We start from the raw sequence: 21,493 nt of genomic DNA on the forward strand, positions 1-21,493 counted from the left end.
TTCCTCTTCAGCCTGTAAGCTCCATGAACATAGGGGCCATACCTGGCTTAATCCCTAGGACCTTATACAAGGATCTACACACAGTAACTCATCAGGAAAACTTTGTGGGATGAATGAATGTGTGAATGTATGTGGGGGTGGAAAGAATGTATTGGTCACAGCAACAATTTAGCTGTCAGGAATTAAAATGTCATGGCCTAGAGGAAGGGGTATGTGTCTCACCCTATGCTGTTCACTGGCTGAATGGCTTTGGGAAGGTCAGTCTCACTGGGTCTTTTTATATTTTTAATCAGTGAAGGCATTTTGGATAAGATGTTTGGTTTCTGTGGTCCCTACAAGGCACAATTCTCTGATCCTATGACTGTGTGTCAATAGTTTCAGCACAAGATCAGACAGATAGTGTCTGGTTGACCTGCTCTTTCTCCTGGCCAGGGATGCTCTTCCTAGTCCTCAATGCCCCTATAATTATGCCTAATTATTACCAACCATTTAGTGTGTACAGGGCACTAGACTAAGTGCTTTTCCTTTTTTATCACCCTTAGTGACTCTGTGAGGTAAGTACTATATTTATCCTGACTTAACACTTGAGGAAATTGTGAGGTTAGGCCGATAACTCAAAACACCTTGGCTTATCTGTGCTTGTGCTGGGATTTGAGCCTATGTACTCCCAATCCCATGCCGGAGTGCTTTGCTCCCATTGCAGTCCAGCTCAAAGACCTGGCAACCCATCGTGGACATGGTGACTTTCCAAATGGAGCCTCATATCAGCTATTAGTTTGCTTGGATCCAAGTCCCACATCACATTCTCCTTTCTTCTATCTACTTCTGAACCAATTCCTGTAAAGGACAGTTTTTACATTTGCAACCCATATACTCATACTTCCCCAACACACAGTCCCCATCTGCAGGCGTGCATTTGTATTTACTCTCACAGAAGGTCAGTCTGTTTTCTGAGAGCCCTCTTTGACTCTGCCCCTGTGATCCCCTCACAGCGTGCCTCTCTCATACTACATCTTTTACATAGTCCATACCTACAAGCAAAGAGCAAAGGAAAATAGGATACAAGCAATTTTGAAAGAATGCAGAGGACAAAAACTGGAGACAATGGGTTGGTGAGTGGTTTGAAACCTGAAATGACTAGAAATGTGTGAGTGACCACATGGTAGGTGATCATCCAAGATGAATCAGCTGTTGGCACCGATATGAAATCCTTCTTCTTCATCACGCCAGTTGCTTTCCCCACACAGAGCCACAAGGACAGAGTGGTCACCTAGGCAGAGCGCCAACTCACAGGCACATTTTAGACCACCCACTTCCCTTAGCCCCAGGCAACTGCAGGTGCTGGAAAAGTGGCCCGATATGGAGAGGAGGTCAACACTAGCAGCAAGGAACACGGGGCTCCAGTCCTGACTCTGATACAGACAAACTGTGATGCTGTCTGTTCTTACGTCATGCATAAAACATAAAAGCTGAGCAGGATGAACTCCCAGGTTACTTTCAGTTTTCTAAGTGTCAGTGCTGAATTTGGGAAACAATGGGAACAAAGGGCAAGGAACAGGTCTCCAAAAGCTATCAACCATAACCATGGGCAACCTTTGCAAAACAGCTTGCTCCAACCATTGCAAAGCAGCTTGCTCCAAGCATTGGTTAGCTTTACTGAGTGGGTGCAGCCATTGGAAGGCCCACAGGGAGCCCCTTGGCACCTTGAAGCCTTGCCAGGCCTATGAACAGCAGGGGTGGCTAGGGTTCAGCTTGCTGACCACAGCTCTGTCCCTTGTGGAGGTCACTCACTTTCTCTCAGTTCACCAACCCCCTTTGCTCCCTCTGGGCCTTGAGCAAGAAGCCCCATCCCCCCATCCTGTCCTTAGTGTGCAGAGAAGGAAGATTCTGGAGTTGATTACATCCGGCACTGCAGAGAGTGCGACGTGCTTAATGAGGCATGTAAACGGCTGGATGACTGGAACTGGTAGGGGAAAGGGACAGAGAACGCAAACAAAGCCAAGCCAGAGGGGGGAGACTGCAGAGAGAAAAACAAATTTCTCACATTTTATCTGTGAAATTGCAGCAACACAAATCAGTTACATTAAGAGTTAAGTGTAGGGCACAGGGACAACTCACAGGAATCCTGTCATTGCAAGGGAAAAAGGCAAACGCTCCAGTTACGGCAACATCTGTGCATGGAGTTTCCTCCTCAGGCCAAGCCTGAGCCCTCTTGGAGCAGCTGTGACTCCAGCCTGCCTCGGCGGCTCCCGGGAGCCATGAGGGCGGAATCTCTATTTTCTGTTGCTAGTGATCATTCTTCTAGAATAAATATACGTATCAGACTGGCTGAGCCGGACTTCCTTCAGCCAGAGCCTGCACCAGGCAGCGGCTCTCACCCTCTGCCTTTTGCTGACCTCCTTCTCATGGGAGACCACCCCACCATGGGCAGAGCCCTCAGTGCTGCTGCCTTATCCCCACCTCCCTCCTCTTCCTCCTCCGTCTTCTCGTTCTGTATCAGGGCATCCTCACAACTACACCTATCCCCAGGTGGCTCCAGCCGGGACATGGAGAGGGGCACAAAGACTGAGCTTCTCTTCAGTGCGACCTCCATGCCGCACCCGTGCCTTTTCTTCCCTCCAACCACAGGCCTCTGGCAGGGAGAACTCATGTTGTATCTCCACTTTCTCAAACCCTCTTATGCCTCAGCTACCACGATCTGTCTCACTCTAGCACCTGACCTCCTCTCAGTGTCAGACCCCGTCTCACCTCGCAATGCCCCCCTTCTGGCTTCTGTGATGTAACTGGGTGGTGCCTGTCTTCTCACCTTCCTCAGTCTGTGTCTAGCTCCAACAGCACCTGCCCTATGGGTCCTCCCAGGGGTCGGCCTATGGTGAGAGGGGAAGGGCTCTGCTGTACCTTCAAGCACCCAATGGTGAGGTATTTTTTGGCCTGCATCAGCCTTATTCTGGATGCTTTAAAAATGCAGATATGTGAGCCTTGCCCCAGAATCATTTAATCAAAATCTCTAGGGAAGGTCCTGAGAATGCACTTTTAAAGAGACTCTCCCAGGGACTCTTATGCACACCGAAGATTGTTGACCTCTGAACAACAGTCTGCTAATTCCTGAATTTGTGTCTTTAGTTCTGTCCTGAATTCTGAGCTACAAGCCACTCACTCTCTCTGAATATTCCACAGAGGTCTCAAAGGCAGCCTTTCTCCCCTGGGAATACTCAGTGTGTGCCTCACTCTTCCCTGCACACTCTATAGAATATCTGTGGTCATTTTTGACTTTCTCCTCTCCCTCACTCCTCACATCTGTTAGCCAACAAGTCCCACCAAATGGCCTTTCCTCTGACTTCTCCGTCTCCATTATCACTCACATTGTGGCATGTGTCACACATGGACAATTGTGATATCCTCTCACTGGTTCTCTCGTCTTTCTTTGGCAATCCAACTCCTATTGGTTTGCCACAGCAGGGCCAAGTGACATTTCCAGAACTCAGAATGAACCTCGTCATTTCGATTGCTGAAAACTTCTGCCTGCCAGAACAGCTTGACGCTAAGGCTGTTCTCACTGTGAGGTCAGCGTAGACTTACAGCTTCAAGTGTCCCCAGCACTTCACCTGTGACCTTCCCTGCATCCACCAGGCTGGGCCCCTGTGTCCCAGATCCCATTAGACATCATGCTGTTGCCACTCTCCATCCACCCATCCATCCATCCGTCCATCCATCCATCCATCCATCCATCCCTCCATCCATTCGTCTAGTCAACAAATATTTGTTTACTGTCTACTGTATGCCAGGAATTATACAAGGACTAAGGTACAAGGAGAAACAGAATTTCTGATCTTGCACAAACAAGTAAATAGGCAGTTACAACAAAATATAAGAATGGCCATGCTCGAGGAATAAAGAAGCTGCCAGCTATCAAGTGTCAGCCACACATGGCTTCAGACACCTAAGAAGCCTTTGAGATAGATACTGTTATTATTTTTCACTGGCAGAAGAAGAGCCTAGAGCTCAAAGAACAAATGATGTTACTAAATTCCCCCAGGGAGGAGGGATTCCAGCATGGATGGAAGAGGCAAGGGACAACAGCAGGTTTTGTACCTAGGTCTGTCTGACTCGATCCCCTGTTTCTTTCAAACCCATATACTGTGTCTCCCAGTGTGCTGGAGGGCCACAGAAGCAGGCTGTGCCCTCTTCTGTGTCTGATGAGTGCATACTCTCTGGGCTCTGCTCAATGATGCCCCATATGTAAAGCATTTGTGAGCTCCACTGAAGAATTAATCCCTCATCTTTTGGGCTCTCATGGTGGCTGACCCCTAGGCTTATATTTTGTTTGTATGTTTTTCTGCACTTAGAGGATGTAACACTACATCTTCCAGTGATTGTTGCCCAGTAACTGTTTGTTGAATTAATAAATATATCTTCCAGTCAGTGAGGGCATGGGTTATAGCCTCTATACAGTTTCATACCTTTCACTAACCAAAGAAAAGCCAAATACCCAAGAGAACTTGCAGTCCCCTCCCCTCAGGGAAGCCAAATCACTGTTTTTCTGACTTTCCCTTGCATTCCAGCCTCCTGTATGTTCCAAATCTAATTTGAAATTTAGGGTCCCCCCATCCCAGATCTCCTTTTTGAAGGAGGCTATACCACATATTCCAATTCTCTGTTTAGGAAGATGTTCATCACATCATATCTTCTTGCAGAGACATCAAAAGCTGCACATATTTGTCCGTTTCCTGCTGATAATGTGTATGGTTTTTATTTTTCAAATCCACAATTTAAATCCAGGTGGGAAGGGAATGAGTCAGAGAGAAACACCATTGCTTTTGGCTGATGACAGCAGCGTAATCATTTGTATTTTCCCCCAACCTGCAAAATGTCAACATATTAGAAAAAAACTGCAGACATTTCCCATTTCATTCTTGATGAGGTTCCTTGTCGTTGGCTCGTACCCCGCCCTCATCGCTCTGAATCATTGACATCTGGCTATTAGCCTAAGCATTTAGAATTTAACACTGAGCATTCAGGGTGTGCTGATGTCAGCACAGACACAGAGCTTATGGTTCAACATCGACTCAAGTCTTGTCTCTTTCAGGTTTGTGATGAGCTGACAGATTTGAATTAACTTCTGATACTAACTTCTTAAGCTTTTGTTTTTGTGGTAAGCACAAAACAGGGTGTGTTAAGGAGAACAGAACAAAGATGGTTGCCTCTTTATCGACTGGTCTTAGTTGTGCTGCAGAGCCTTGCTGGTTGATCTTACTTGTGAAACAATCCAGTGCCGCGTTTGCCACTGTAATTAAACTCAATGGAGGAAGAGTTCCCTTTGAAGGGAACTGGTGCGCCTTCATCAGCCAGCGCCTCTAAAAATAGCTTTATGTTTCACCAACAAGTGTAACACATACATCATCTAATTAGATTTCTTCGCTCCTCTTTTAATCACCAAGAACATCATTATCCTTTTGGTTCCTCATTAGGAAGGTCATACAGTTCATAATGATACTTACAAAACCTATCCAAATTTCAGAACAAAACCATATCTTCTTAGACTTCAGCTATTTCATTAATCTCACTGTGCTATCAACAAGCTCAACTTGCCTATGGGCTTTTTTTTTTTTTTCTTTTCTTTTTTAGTGTGATCACCCTACCATCTGCCATTTTAGTAGAATTTCAGCTATATAGTTTATGGTTGCTCGATGTCATATTTTCATTACAATCATGGAAAAGAAAACCAGTGACACATTCTAATACCTTCATGGCTTGTTATATACACTACATTTTTAAGCTTCAAAATGTCTCATGAGGCAAGATCTCAGCAGGAAGCTTCTATATTTTTTCTGAGAGCTCTGTGCTGAGTTTGGGTACTGTGATTGTCAACACCTGCCACTCAAGAGGGTATTGAGCTACCCCTGAATGCAGCAGTAAAACCTTTGTGCCAGGATGGCCAGGCTTGAAGTTCCCAGTTCATATGTGGTAGGTGTGACTTTATTCTGTTTTAAGCCTTCAATCAAATTTTCTTCTTAAAAATCTAATGTTTAGGCCATTAGATTTTCGGCGTGGTGGCTCATGCCTGTAATTCCAGCATTTTAGGAGGCTGAGGCGAGTGGGTCACTTGAGGCTAGCAGTTCAAGAACAGCCTTGGCAACATGGTGAAACCCCATCTCTACAAAACTACAAAAATTAGCCAGACGTGGTGGTGCATGCCCATAATCCCAGCTACTTGGGAGGCTGAGGCAGCAGAATCACTTGAACCTGAAAGGCAGAGGTTGCAGGGAGCCGAGATCACACTCTCTAAAAAACAAATAAATAAACAAACAAAAAATCTAATGTTCAGTATATTTATTAGGTTGATACAAAAGTCATCACGTTTTTTTGCCATTAAAAGTAATGGCAAAAACCATGATGACTTTTGCACAAACCTAACAATTTAGCAAGATAAGTAACTTCTCAAAAGTAGAATTTTTATTTGTTCATTTTGTTGTTGTTGTTGTTGTGTGTCTTACCCCTGTTGAGCTTCCCTTGTAGCCTCATGGACCTGCTGTGGTCATAATGGCCACGCAAATGGATCCCTTTGCCGTTTCTGAAACTTGTCTCCTAACCATGTCTGGTCTCTAACTGTTCTTTCTGTATTCTGAAGGAAATCTTATTTGTCTGTATACCTGTCCCCAAAGTATTTTGTTGTTGTCACTGTGTTGTCACTCACAGTTTATTTTGTGGCTTTGCATCTTCATTTCAGCTTGCATTTTTAAAGATGTTTAACTTCAGGCATGAAGAAGCCATTACTTTTTAACCTTAAAAAGGGTGAAGGAGGAGGTGCTGGAAGAATGGTAAAGGGCATAATTACATGTTCTCACTTTCCATTTATCCCTGAAAATATTTAATTAAGCCTGATATTTGTAGCAGCCATTCTAGTTCAATTGAATCATTGTTAACCATAAATAGAGAAAGAGTCCTTAAATGTGGCATTTGCCCACAGAAAGTACTGGGCTGCTGAATACACTTCCTCAGAATAGCTGGCATTCGTTAGGAAGCTTTTACCTGTGGTTAGCAGCCACTTCGGGCCTTTCCAGAGGGGACAAGTTCACCCAATTACGAGGCGGAGCCAAGGTTGCTTTCAGCTGGTGTTGGGGAGTAACCTTCGAGAACCTAGTACTCCAGAACCCCTCTTTCTTTAAAAGCAGGACCCCCACACAAGATGCCGTTTGATGGATTAGTAATTCTTGCCTTAATTCCAACTCCCCTAATATTTCATCATCCTTTACTCTGTACTTGATGATTGCAGACACCATCTTAACTTATTCTCAGAGTGACCCTGCAAGGGTAGATAGAACTACCGCTTCCACATTTTATACATAAAAGAAACTGTTTCAGAGAAGTCGGCGGTCTTGTCCAAAGTCTTCCTGCTGGTGGGTAGCAGAGCCAGAATTCAAATTCAGTTCTGACTCTTAAAATCAATCCTCTTAAGACTATCCAACAGGCAGGATGTTCCTGAGATGAAAGGGATTTAGGGTTATTTGTTCCAAATGGCTTTCTTCCCAGAATCTGTGATGGTTTAAAAAAAAAATTTTGTCTGTTTATTTGTTTCTTTATTTAGTCAAGGACAGAGGATACGCTAGCTCCTCCTAAAGTTTGTGCTTTTTGAAGGTAGAGACTGTCTGTCTTTCTTTCTGAAAGCAGAGCCTAGTGCATGGCAGGGATCAATTCATGCATGTCGAATGAAGACTGCAACTTTTCCAAAGCTGGCTTGGGGCCCATCTCCATTGCGGGATGGACACATTACCCTTTGACCTAGCCAGGAAGCTTGGCTGTGGCTGGCTCCCAGTGGCCTGCCCAATGCCCCGCCCAATGCCCCGCCCAATGCCCCACATCCTCCACAGCCCTCACAGCCAGTGATCTCTCTCAGCTGCAAACACTCCAACCTTAAGCTATCTCACCTCTTTACGCACTCCCCTACCAATACCTCACCCCAGGTTCAACATATTTTGGAACGATCTAAACAAGCTAGTATTCGTCTCCACTAAGAAAGGGAAAGGGAAGCTGTGCGAGCCGTGTTCCAACAGCAGTTGCCATGATCACATGACTACTTTGTACCAGGCACTGTACTGATTACATTCATCCTTCAACCAGTCCTGCAAACTCAGCGTCATCACGCCTATTTTCAGTGAGAAAACAGAAAGTATCTTGCCTAAGGTCACAGAGCTGGCAACCCACAGGGTCAGAATTTAAACCCGAATTGGTCCAACTCCGGCATTGCCAGAGCGTGGTTAGCGACCTTACCCCGGGGGAGCGTAGAGAACCTTTCCTGAGGTCCCTAGGGGTGTTTCCTCAGTGATGCTTCCAGTAAGTCTGCTCCTTCGCCTTTCTTCCAAACCCATGGGCTTTCATCCGGGTGTATTTTAGCATCAGTTTTCTGGAATAGAACATGCCATTAAAAATCTGCCTCTCAGCCGGGTGTGGTGGCTCATGCTTGTAATCCCAGCACTTTGGGAGGCCGAGACGGGTGGATCACGAGGTCGGGAGATCGAGACCATCCTGGCTAACATGGAGAAACCCCGTCTCTACTAAAAATACAAAAAATCAGCCAGCTGTGGTGGCAGGCACCTGTAGTCCCAGCTACTCGGGTGGCTGAGGCAGGAGAATGGCATGAACCCGGGAGGCGGAGCTTGCAGTGAGCCAGGATCGAGCCACTGCACTCCAGCCTGGGCGACAAGGCGAGACTGTCTCAAAAAAAAAAAAAAAAAAAAAAGGAAAAAAATCTGCCTCTTATTTCCAAACCTGGGATTCTAGGTTTCAGAGAAGAATCACCTTTCTTCCAATTTTTACCAATACATGAATAAATACAAACATTTGGGTTTCTGATCCTGTGTACTGAAATTCAAAATTATATTGTCTTGGGTATGAAGTACCTGGAGAAGTCCATGCAGCTGTTACCGGCTGAGGCCATACTCTAGGAAAACTGTCCTCAACCTGACTCTGAAGCCCTGTATGCAAGCTTGAGTGCTACCACTGCTGAGCCCAGCCTGAAGAGTTCCTTCAAAACCGTGTCCTCCCCTGTCACACAGGTGGCTCTGTAGCTTTGCTGAGCTAGTATTTACAACAGCCTCATGGTAACCCGTGGGAACAAATGTGAGCCCCGAGGCCATGGGACCACACCAAATTACTTGAATTGCAGCAACCCATCACTTTTATATTAAAGCAGAAAAGCATTTGGCCAAGTCAGGTGAGCAACTGTAGCATACAGAAGCATGGTGGGAGAGAACTAACCCGGAAACTTTCTTTTCCTCATTTCCAGTTACACAGAGCTACTGCAAAGTTGCAATTAAAGAATGAGCTCATTGCCCATGGCTTTTGTCTCACACTCTTCCAGTCCAGAGAGTGGTACATAGATGTACCCGCTCCAAACACAGCTGGAGAGCCCTCCGGCAGAGCCCTCACCGCATTGGCATTTGGCCCAGCTGACAAGTCTCCAATGTGCCCAGGATCTGTAGGAGGAAAGTGATGCTAGCTTCACTCTGTATCATAGTGGATTAAATTCATTCTCTGGCCACAATAGCCCAGCCGTTTCTCATACACCAATTGACCAAAGGCACTTAGGCAATAAATTGCTACGGCATTTGATACGACACAGCAGGTGCTCATCACACCTGCTGAAGAATAAAACTCCCTGAAGCCACATAGAAAATGGGGCTGCAAAAGGGAAACTTTAGGGTCTAGAGTGTTTGGTGCCCTCTTGCAGTCTCAGGGGAGACGGAATTCTGAAGTGCAAAAGGCACATGTTGATGGTTTTCTTTCAACTGAAGAAGGCTGTCTGGCTACTCACCAACTATCTCTCCTAACACCTGGATGCAGAATTTCCATTCATGTAATAACTCAGAGCTAATAGAAGAAGGACCTCACAGGTAAACCCCATCTCTTCTCAATTTGCAATGTGAGAAGCAAAGCCGGGAGAGGGACCGTCACTCAGCTAGGGTGCCGCACATTCACACAGAGACACTGTATTCCCAGTCCATTGTTTCTCTCACACCATGATATTGTGGTCCCTGGAAAACCTGCACAAATGGTCATTTTCTACAGACAGGAAGTAGACTTGTAACAATTATGGGCATAGATTCTGAGGGCAGTGACTTGGTTCTAATACAGCTCACAGTGTATAAGTTGTGTGGCCATAGGTAAGATGTCTAACTGCTCTGTTCCCAGCTTTCCTATTTATAAAGTGGGAATGACAGTAGCACATAGCTCATAGGGTTCATGTGATGATTAAATGACTGATTATATGTTTAGCATCTAGAATCATGCTTGCCACGCGTGAAGAGCACAGTGTGATTGTATGTTGTCATCATGGTCTTAAGCAGGCTGAGCCGCCTACATATCTGCTAAGTCCCCCTCGCATTTCCACTCTTGGGAACACTCAACAGAAGCTGAGTATGGCTGTAAACCTCCACCTAGTAAGCACCAAGCATCCGATGGCAACTGCTGCTCACCACCAGAAACACTCACTTCCCTTTGCCATTCTGCCTCCTTCTCTCTCTGAGCCCCACTCTTCCATGCTCTTCTTTCTGTGTGTATTGCCCCACTCCTCTTTGTTTTAGCTATATTCAACCTTGTGCTGACGGCATGGTATTAGCTATATTCAACCTTGTGCTGACTGGCATGGTATTAGCTATATTCAACCTTGTGCTGATGGCATGGTATCCACAGGAATGTTTCAGTTCACTGGCAGAACTTGGAGAGAATGATTCCTACACTCAAGAGTTCTCTCTGTCTACAGTGGAGCATATCAGGGCTTCAATTGTTTCTTAAGTTCAAAATAATAAATTAGACAAAGACATATATATGTATATACATATACACATACATAACTAGTCTAGTACACACACCATATATGTCATGAAAATACTTTTCAAGAAAAATATAAACAAAAAGATAATTTTAAAGAAACATACGTGCTTTATGAATCTGCCCATATGTTTCTTTAAAAGTATCTTTATGTACATAGTTTTATTTAAAAATGTAAATAAACTTATTTAAAAATCTAAATCACTCATCTTTTGCAAAGACAATATGCAGAGAATTACCTTGAGCTTCAACCTGAGCATTTCTAGCTAAGTGCATTCTGCAGGCCCGTAGGATTTCTCGGGATGTGTGCCAGGATTGCTGGAGGCCCCACAGTCAGGCTACTTTATATCAATATCTATGGAGCCTCCTCTGGGACATTAACATGTCGCTAGAACCTGGATCCCACCCTTTTTTGTTAATATTCTCTGACAAAAATGCAGGGTAATATGAGTCAGACTTCAAGCTATCAAGCAAATATGACTTTTAGTGCATAAAAGCATGTATATTTTAAGTAGAAATAAAAGGTATTCACGTTAAGATTAGTGGAGAGGAACAGTTGTATACTCATTGCTGAAGTGAGAGACCTGAATTTCCCAAAGTAAAATCTTCCCATCAGTCCCTCCTGGGCAAGGCTTGGATCCTCACCATAAGGTTGATAGGCAAGCCAAATGAACTGGTCCTGTCTAAAGAGGTTCTGCTGCACCTCAGCTTATCTCCAGCAGGCCAATTTGCTTCTCAAAGAAGCTGTGAAGTCCTGGCTTGAGATGGTAGAAGAGGTGTACTGTCTCCTTTGGATCTCCTTTGCTTCTTCACCAGTTTTATAGAAATGACTCTCAATGGCTTTTAATCCCTTGGTAATAACAGATTTTGCTTTTTCTGGGATACGCTTACTGCTGGCTCCTGGTCTTGCGTACCATCCTGTGCGCTTGCTGATAAAGGTGATGGAGGAACGCCTGGGCCGAGTTAGATACACCTGCCCTTGCAGCAGGCTGGGATAATACCAATTCATGTGATTTGTCTTCTTGAGCCATGGAAGATGAGAGGAAAAGAACAGCACTCATGATACTGTGGACTTATTTCCCAGTGGACCTTGAATGATTTACTGGGGATACAGGAAAGGGCCAGAGAGAGAGAGAAGGTAGAAAAAAAATCAAGGGAGAGCCCCTTGGGTGGACTCTTCAGGAGCAATCTGTTTTGGGCATGTTGATCTGCTTCAAGGCCTTTGGTGAGGCAGCACTGTCTGCTGGGACAAGCCTAATTCCAGTCTTTAAAACCCGTGGGGATGATTTTTCTTCCTTTCTCAGCTGCTGCAGGAGGAACCTCCACAACACCTAGGTTGCATGCACTGAGGTTGACGAGTCTGCTACATCAACACTTGGACTTATGTCTCCATCCCTCTCCCCTTCCAACCCCGCCACCTGCTCCTTGCCTCTCTGGCCCTGTGCCCCCCGACTCATTGTCTGTACTGGACACTCTCCAAGTATAGCACACAGTTAGAGGGACTGCTTAGAAAACAGCCAGCAGGTCTGCCTTTCCATGTGTTGCCCTAACCTTTGGGCCCATGGGCCTCAATGACTAGCCTGAGCTTCACCTATTTACTTTTTAAGCACAGTCTTTCGGAGCAGGCTGCACTGGTCAAGGCATCCCAACAGCTTGCCCCTTCGAGTTCCTAAATACTCCCAATGGGCATTTTCCTTTGTCTAGACTCGGAATGGTCAGCGGAAGGGTGGAAGGTGGGAAGCATGTATGTGTATTTGTTTGTCAGGGAAGAACTATGGTGTCCTTGGATGTATGCTAATGGTTCTGTCTCTCTCTCTCCTACACAGGGCCTGGAGCAGTCATTGATGGTGTAAACTCAGCCTCCAGAGCACTGGCTTGTCTCTGGCTATCAGGGACCCTCTTAGCCCACTTCTTCATCAAGTTTTGATAAGAAATCCTAGGTCCTCTGAGCAACACCTGCTTCTCCATATCACAGACTTTAATCTACACTGCGGAGAGCAAACCAGCTTGGGCTTCTTTTTGTTTGTTTGTTTTTCTGTTCTTCTTCTAGATTTGTTTTCTTTCTGTTTTTGTCTGTTTGTTTGTTTGTTTGTTTGCTTTTATTTCCAGCTTGAATGAGTGGGGTTGGGGGCGGGGTGGGCAGGGTTCTACCACATGTAGGATAATCATTCATTGGTGTGTCCAAAAATGGGGTCTGCTCCTGCTACCTTGACCCTTCCCTTTCCTCTGCTTCTCTCCTCATCATCATTCCCACCAACATCCCCTGCCACACACACCAAAACGTAAGTTTCATTTGGGCAAAAATTGAGCCTCACAATAAACACCCTGAAGACACAACTTGACTCATAACATAGTGCACAGCAAGAGCTACATCCAAGTGTCCTATTATCTACGATTATTTTCCTAATGACAATGTACATATCCCCCCATCCATGTTAATTATTATCTAATTCCATTAGGGTTCACATCTTTTCTTTCTGGGACACTGTCCTACTATATCCTTATCTATATATTTCAATCTAGATGATTGTGCCATCTTCTGTAGCCCCTCTGCCCTACTCATTTCTTCCACCATCTGCAGGGATTTGAAGTTTGGGGCTGTGCTTGCAACCTAACACTAAATTTTGCAAGTCAAGTGGCCAAAAAAGGGGGAGGCATTTTGAAAATAGTACTTCTCTTTTAAAAAGAGAAGTTCAACTCATAAAAGTGATTGATAGGTGGCTGATTTATTTAGGTTTCATCAAGCTGTCTATCAAAGTAATCATACAGTTACCCATCTACTCAAATGTCTGATTTATCTCACCATCCAATTACCTACCCACCTGTCTTCCTCTCTAGCAACCTATGTACTGTTTATCAATATATCAATGTAATTGTCTAACACTCCTTTCTGTTTCTCTCCCTACTACTCACTATCAATTCATCCCCATATTAATCTCTAATCATATCGTATCTCTCCCACTGTATTCATGTATACACCATCAGCAGACATTAGCACCTTCAAAATTATCTATCAACTTCTGTGAAAGTCAGCGATCTCACAGGCTAACAACATAAAAAAGCAATACCCTGTGTTGTGGACTCTTTAGCATCTGGTATCCTATCCACCCAAAGGAGACACTAACAGATGGGCCAAGTAGCAAGCTAATGGTCAGTCACTTACTATTCCTGGGAGAGCCTGTGTTTTCTAAAACATCTTCTTGGGAAGCAGATCCGCCTAGAAAAGTCTTGATTAGCACTGTGGTTTTCCTTTTGCACTTGAAGGACAAAGGTGCCAGCCTTTATGCTTCTCTCAACCCTTCAAGAAAGTGCGTGTCAGGAACCTATGGCTGGCTTTCCTTAACAGCAAGAACATGAGAGAAAAAAACCACATGTGTCTCTGCAATGCAAAGTGAAGAGTCCACCCGCCTGAGTGGGATGACTGCAGCTAGAGTCTCCTTTCTGCTCCAGTCCTGGTTTAATCTGCTTGAAAACTATCCAGTAAAAAGCTGATGGAGGCCAATTACATGGCGGGTGTATTGACAACTCTCGTATTTGTTTCAGGAAGCTCTTCTAAGCTGAGGGCACTTGAGCAACTGACTTAATTTTCAAGCACTTGATTAACACAACACTGCAAACAGAAGGGAGAAAGTGTCAGTGACACAGTTTCCTCTGATGCAGGCTGCTTCTCCAGTGGCTTTGGGGAAGAACTTCACCAGCTCTTCAGGTTCAAAGCAGACCCAGCATACAAACAAGAGCTGACCCACCTTTGCTGCCTTGTCTCCTGGGCAAGAAGGACTCATCCAGCAAGGTTGCCGGGGATTCCAAATAAAGGCATTGCAGACCGCACAGGTGTGCTGCAGGGACTGACCCACAGAGAGGATGAGAATGCAGCATCAATCGCAGACCTGCCCTGCCTCAGTTGGAAAGCCTTTTCAGGTCCTCAGTCTAAAAAATAAAAAATATGAGCACCATAGAATTCTGTGCCCTTAATGCTCAACTGGTCTTCTTCCTCCAGTATCAGTGCCCTCTTTGCTTTTGTCCATCAAGGCACATGAGTGTGACCTCTGCCGTGGGGAAACATACACAGAGATAGCTATACATGTATACATACATACATAGGTGATCTTGGCACACTAAATGCTAAGCACTGTCTTAAGAGGTAGAGCTGGTGTGAGTGAAATTAATGTTACATTTTCCAGCTGTAAACAGACATCTGCATTTCCTAGTGAGCTGCCAGGAGCCAGATTCGGGAACCATAAATGATGTGCCAGGAGTGGCGCATTGATTCCCAGTTCCAGGAATGATCATGAGCAGGCACAAAATCAGAATTAAAGGTTGCACATAGACATTTCAGATCTGTCACCACCTTCAGCATCCGGAGTTGAGTTGGTGTCAGATAGTGTATGAGAATCAAATGTGTCATCTGAGCATGCTACTGATAATAAATTTGTTACTTTGGAGTGGAATAAATGTGAAGGCTGTGAAGAGTGGAAAGTCTTGGAGAACACAGTACTTGAAATGGACAAGCTGGACCTATTCCTCACGCCAAGACTTGTTCTACAGGAAACGGTCCATGCTCTTTTGGCCAAGATCATCAGAACCTCTCGACCCAAAAATGCTGGCTTCGGGGTCACTATGGAACCCTACTGTTCCCCCTTCCACAGGATACTAAGATGCCCCTCTGGTGGGTACCTATCCCAGCCACGTTTCAGAGGGAGAAAAATGCTACAGTCGATCCTCATCTGTCTGGGGTAAAGACAACAAAGTAAATACAACCCAAGGCAACTGGGGTACTCACTGGGGGTGAAAATGACTTCTTCACAACAGACATATTTCTGCTTCTGTGTTTTGTGTTTCTTTGGTGGGGATGGCTTCATGGGACAGTGGCTGTCACCCATCATTTTCAAGCATATAGAACAACAAATGCTTACACAAGACAATATCCACACTTTTCCAACTTCACAGATGGAGAGTACATGGAGAAGGCCTACAGGCTAGATTTGTTCAGGGTGCCAGGAGTGGGCATGGGGTGGGGGAAAGGCAGGACAAAACACACAAGTCTGAGCAAGTATATCTCTTGCAGGTTTTCCACATGAAAAGGAAGCCAAGTAAGGCTTGTTAGGAGATTAGGTGAGAGGAATTAGCAATGTAGGGACTCTGAAACCCTTCCCCTTCCCAAAACAGAGTTCATATGCACTTCCACCAAAGTAATGCCAATGAAAGTGCTTGTGTTAAGGCTCTGGCCAAGCTTGTTTTTCAGTAGTTTAATGTCAAGTGCCTGATACAGTCAACTGCAAATCTAAACAAGCGTGTTTAGTTTTTTCTCGTTCTTGCTTTAATTCGGGGAGGGGGGAGATATAGAGAAGTGGTTGTGAAAACATACACAGGTTTTATGCAGAGTACTGCACATGGCTGTTCTGCTGCAATTGTGCTCCACCGAACAGAAGAAAAGGTAAGGTTTTCTGTCACAAAGAGGCCCAAGCCTCTTTCTTCTTACATCCATGCCTCTTACCAGATGATACATTTCACAGATTGGGCAGTTTGTTCTCAAAACCTGGGTGAGAAGAATATTCTGGGACTCTAGCAACTTCAAAGCTGAGGCTGGGTTTCAGGATCTGTTTCTGCATCAATTCACTCAGTTTGCCTTCAACAAAGAGGAGTCAGCAAGTTCTATTTGTGCTGAAAGAACCATCCCATGAGAAAAGCAGAGAACCCCAAAGTGGGCAGGCAACCCCGACGAGAGCTTATCCCTGTGGCTGCATCAGGAGTGGCTGTACATTGAATATTCAAGTGTTGGTTGGCTGTCGCCAGCCCATAGTAGAAGGAGGGGAGGAGTGGCTTAAGATGAGGTAAGATCTGGTGGTGGGGCATCTTTCCTCAATTTCATACTGACTTTGATTTTGAGAAAGAAAAACTGGCTATGCATTACCTAAAACCAGCCCGAAATGAAACAGACCAATACACACACGAAAGCAAATGTTAATCCCTTTGGAATTAAGGGAAGCAGCATAAGGTTTTTATTTTTGGAAAAAATGCATTTATTTTCTTTCTCTCCAACAGCAAGAATCTTTTGTTTTCATTTTGCACATGACCTTATCCTGGAAACTCTCATACCCAATTGCCTCCCCTCCTGTTATTCAGAGCTTCCCTGTCTTTTTACTTGAAGACAAGTAAGTTGGAGCACTTGAGTAAAACTTCACAGGTGTGTAGTAGGAAGGCAACATTTTCAAAAAGAGGCCCTGTGAGGAGAATGCCTAATGACCACCACATGCAAACAAATAAAAAGCCAGTCTCATTTCCCACATTTCTTACTTAGGAGAAGTAAATGAAAGGAAGAAGAAATAGATTTGTAATTAAAGATGCGGCAAAAAAGATAGCGCTGAGCTAGTTCAATTTGGCCTTCAGGTGCAGAATACTTAGAGTCCAAAGAAATGTTGAGTGGACTTCATTAGACGCAATTGTCTTTATCCTGAAAGTAGTCAGCTAAGCCTAATTTCCAGCATTTTGAAAGATTTCTTTTTGTTTCTTTCAATGGTGCCCTTTTAAAGGCACAGAGTTGCTCCACACCACTGGGTGGAGAAAGAAAGGTCGCAAACCCTCGACCATCCTTTTGAGGCTACGTTCTACGTTATTTGGCAGATTTCTAAAGCTATCAATAATAACAATGCTATATAATACAAACTGCCCTTGTGTTAGTTAAAGGGAGCATTTTTAATCATTCGGAAATGTTCGTGACATGTAAAGTGCAGTTGTGAGGAATGTGTGGGTGTACGAAAATGTATCTGTCAAGTTCAGAGTCCTTTAGATTTAAAAAAAAAAATTATGACTTATCAGTGGTGCCGTTATAGCTGTGTCAGACAATGGGTGTGCCCATTCTCACAATTATTCTTCAAAACAATCTATGTTCAAATGCTTTAAAAATTTATCACATGATACAAGAGTATGACTTTGTCAGCCTTCTAGAGTTCTTTTTTCTTTTATTTTCTTTCTTATCTTTTCCTTCAAAAAATCAATGAAGACTTGATTTCTGTCAATAATTGTATTAAGGGTGAATATACTACCTGAATTTTGTGCATGTTGCATTGTAGTTGTAACCTTTTCTAATTCAGGATGAATACGAGATGGTTGTGATTGTGCAGTGTATCAATAAAGTTCGAGAAATTTGTAACTTTTGGGGGGCTGTTTATTAGGACATCTCATTGATATCCAGGATGGGAAAAATATGAAGCAAGCTGTGCTTCTCCCTCATGTGTGTTTTTGGCCTTGAAGAGTAGACACACTCAGAAAGCCTGGAGCTGCACCCCCTACCTCTCTCTCCTTCTTCTCTCTCTCGCACACACTGTAGAAAGCAGCCTCAGCACTGTCCATATTACATTTGTATATCAAATATCTATGCTATTTACAAACAATATAAAATGTAGCTGCATCCTCAAAGTCTAAATTGTTTATTGGTGTAGGCTAAAATGAAAGCAGAAGAGAAGTGTCAGAAAAATAGGGGTGACCAGATACTGCCCAGTTTGGGCATTTGAGTCCCAAACATTCCTGTTGCTTGATTTCTTGAAGTACACACCACGTTGATAAGGGTAAGTATGAGAAGACATGGGGTCGAGGATGTACATTGATTCTTAAAAGTGTGTGCCATTAGATGAAGGTTTATGCATCAGGTTTCACCTGGGTTTGGTTTCATTCAGCTGAGGCTTCTCGTGGACTAGCACGAGAAAGGACCCCAGAGGAGCGGCTGCTTTCCTCTGGTTGCCATTTCTAGAACACCTTTCTCTTCTAATAAAACCCCACCTCCTCTTTCTCCATCACATATCCATCTGCTTTTCTAAAGAAATGAGTATTAACTTATTTTTACACCTCAGTTTCTCATTAGCCATTTGTATATCAATTAAGCCTTCCCAGTTCTGCCGTTAACTAGGTGTGAGATCTTAGACTGGTAAGTGACTTTCTAAGCCTTTGTTCTCTCATCTGTATCATTGGTGAATTTAATTACACCACTTAGTGTACACTGATTCAAAAATATTTGGCCACTATTTGGTTTATTTTGCAACTGCGAGATGTCTTAAGACTATCCTCAAATAAAGCTTAGGGACAGTGACTGATTATGATTCAATAACTGAGTAGAAAGTGAATTAAAATTATTTCATTAATTTCACAGCACATGTGGCTTCTCTGGCAAAGTCCCTGAGCTAAAGTTATGAGTCTTAGATTCTTGTTGGTTTCCTATATAGACAAGAGCTAATCCTTTCATGACTCAGTCTCCCCTACAGGGAATGGAACACAGATAAGTTGATAGACTAGACACATGTTCTTTGTAAATTGCAATGGCAAGTAAACACTAGGCATCAGTAATTGGGAGTTTCCAATTTCCTCTGGCTCATTGTAAAATTATGATTCATCAAGAAAATGAAATTTCAGTTCCCTTAGCCATCTCAGTACCTTTAGTACTCCCTTTCTTGTTGCCTTTTTTCCTCCCTTTTCATCATCCTGTTCCTATTTGCACCTGACCCTTTCTTGCTCCTGTTCATACCACATTTACCCATCCATCTGCTATCAGTCTCTCACTCCATTTAGCCACTCAGCTCCATCTATCATCCATGAACCAATTTATTCTCCCATCAGCTTAACTACTAAACTATCCATTCACATATTATTTTCCCATTTATCTAAACCTTTTTCCATCTCTATACTCATGCACCTCCTTAAAGTGAGACTGTTTCTCTCTCATCTATTTATTTAGACCAGCTGTCAGTCCGTCCAACAGGCATGCTCCAGCTAGCCTTTAGCGGACCCACCTGTTTGCCAGCCCACTTCAAGGTAATGAAAATCTTGGTTGTTACCTCTTTATTCCACAAGGGAAGCTTTATCTAGTGACTCGTAAGCATGGCAGCTAAATGATTGGATGCATTTTTATCTTTGCCCTATGAAAATCCTATATATACAGAAGCACCTCTGGAGATATATTAAGGGCATTCCTCTCCCTATCAAGGTGTATTAAGTAGGAAGAGTGTGTGAAGTTGGGAGTGGAGTGGAAATACCAGGATGAGAAGGTGTGACACTAGGATTGTAGTCATGCAATGAACATAACGAATCACTGAAGAAACAGACAGGAGGGACCTCACCTGGCAACTGACCTCCTTCTTTCCGCACAATTTAATTTGCTGTTGAATTAATTATTCACTTAGAGAAAAATTCACGGGGCGTGCTGGTTGAGGCCAAACCCTATGATCAGTTTTGAAAACCAAACGTCAAGTTAGAAGTGATGCTACCTTCTTTTAATATGTTCATCCAGTCATTGGGATATCTTATTTTTCTTTCCCTTATATTTCCCCATTTATTCATTATTCATGCATCACATTTAGTCAGGAACTCCCCTTGAGGAGTTCACATTTAAGATCTAAAAACTGCTGTATAAGAAGATAAATTACAGTTGAGTATGGCAAGTATTATGACAGAGATATGAGGAAATGACTGCAAAGTGCAGAGCAAATATTGTGAGATGATTAGGAGGCATTCTCACTTTCCCCCATTTCTTCTGCAGGGATAAAACACTGGAATGTAAACAGCTAACAACAGCTAACATAAGCTGCAGACATGGTGCACAGAGATATTATTACAAAAATTATTGGGTTACAGGATCATACACATTCAGCATTCAATAATGTATCAATGGAGTGAATAGCATTTGTTAAATGAATGAGTACCATGAAGGCAGTTAAAACTACAAGTGGCCAAAGGACCACACTGTGCAGTTGATGATAGGCTAACATAGACGTGCTGGAGAGGAGGAAGCAATACCTATAATGTCAAAGCTGGCTAGGAAGCTGGTTATAAAGTCTCAGTCCCACATAGGATTACTGTGCATATCACCTTTCACTAGATCTAACACCATGAGCCTTGCTGATGAGGGAAAGAGAAGCTCTGCCTAGGGACGTGTGCTGCCGCAGAGGCATGGAGGGGCAGGCAGAGCTTAAGTGTGGACTTGCTGAATAGACTCTCAAGACTAGGCTTCTCTAGAGAAGATGAACACTCTGTGATGTAGGATGAACTACCTGGATCATTTGCATGTCAGTGTCCCACAGTGTCTATTGTTTCAAAGATAAAAATAGTCATAGTTTTACCTCTCCATGAATTCCTCTCTCCAATATGACATACTGCCTTGCCTTTACCATGAGTTCTCCAACCAACTGGCTTGTTTCAGAAAACTGGACCTCACAAATTACCTGTTATGTTGTCTTAGACCAATTTCTTTTTCTGAACGTCAGTCTCATCTTTAATAAAACATTGGTAATAATACTCACCTCAGAAGAACAGCTGTGAGAATTATTCCACTACTAGATACAAATAAGTAAGGTTGTTTAGCATAGTCCCAGGATATAACAGTTACTTGCAAAGTAAACATTTGTGGTTTTTTTCTCCTGTTCTTCTCTCAGCCTTCTTTTATGTCATCACTTTCCTGAGTCTTTTGAAGATATAATTCAACTGTGCTTGCTTCGTTGAAAAAATTAAAAATTATAATTTATATGTAATTGTTGAAGTTCAAAAAGGAGAAACACATTTCTGAGTCTTGGATTATTCAAGAACACAAGGTTGGAAAGTGGCATCAATAAAGTTTCTGGTAGAATTTCAAAGGAGTGTTGAAGCAATAGAGTAGAACTAAATTTTTAATCTAAGAAACATG

At 43.5% G+C, this 21,493-nt stretch overlaps 1 protein-coding gene across 8 annotated transcripts in view; it reads left to right on the plus strand.

Moving 5' to 3' along the window:
* OPCML (opioid binding protein/cell adhesion molecule like) overlaps window positions 1–17,977 on the plus strand; it is a 1,169,771-nt gene extending 1,151,794 nt beyond the window's left edge. For 6 of the 8 annotated variants that reach the window (XM_010362032.2, XM_030918788.1, XM_010362033.2 and 3 more), the window contains one exon: window positions 12,654–17,977. In XM_010362032.2, the coding sequence (XP_010360334.1) occupies window positions 12,654–12,754 (101 nt within the window). In that variant the 3' untranslated portion in view covers window positions 12,755–17,977. The remainder of the gene's footprint in view (window positions 1–12,653) is intronic. The other 2 variants (XM_010362028.1, XM_030918789.1) reach the window with 1 other exon arrangement.
* Window positions 17,978–21,493: the final 3,516 nt, after the last annotated feature.

The sequence above is a fragment of the Rhinopithecus roxellana genome, chromosome 15, assembly GCF_007565055.1.
Source record: "Rhinopithecus roxellana isolate Shanxi Qingling chromosome 15, ASM756505v1, whole genome shotgun sequence".
Lineage (NCBI taxonomy): Eukaryota > Metazoa > Chordata > Mammalia > Primates > Cercopithecidae > Rhinopithecus > Rhinopithecus roxellana.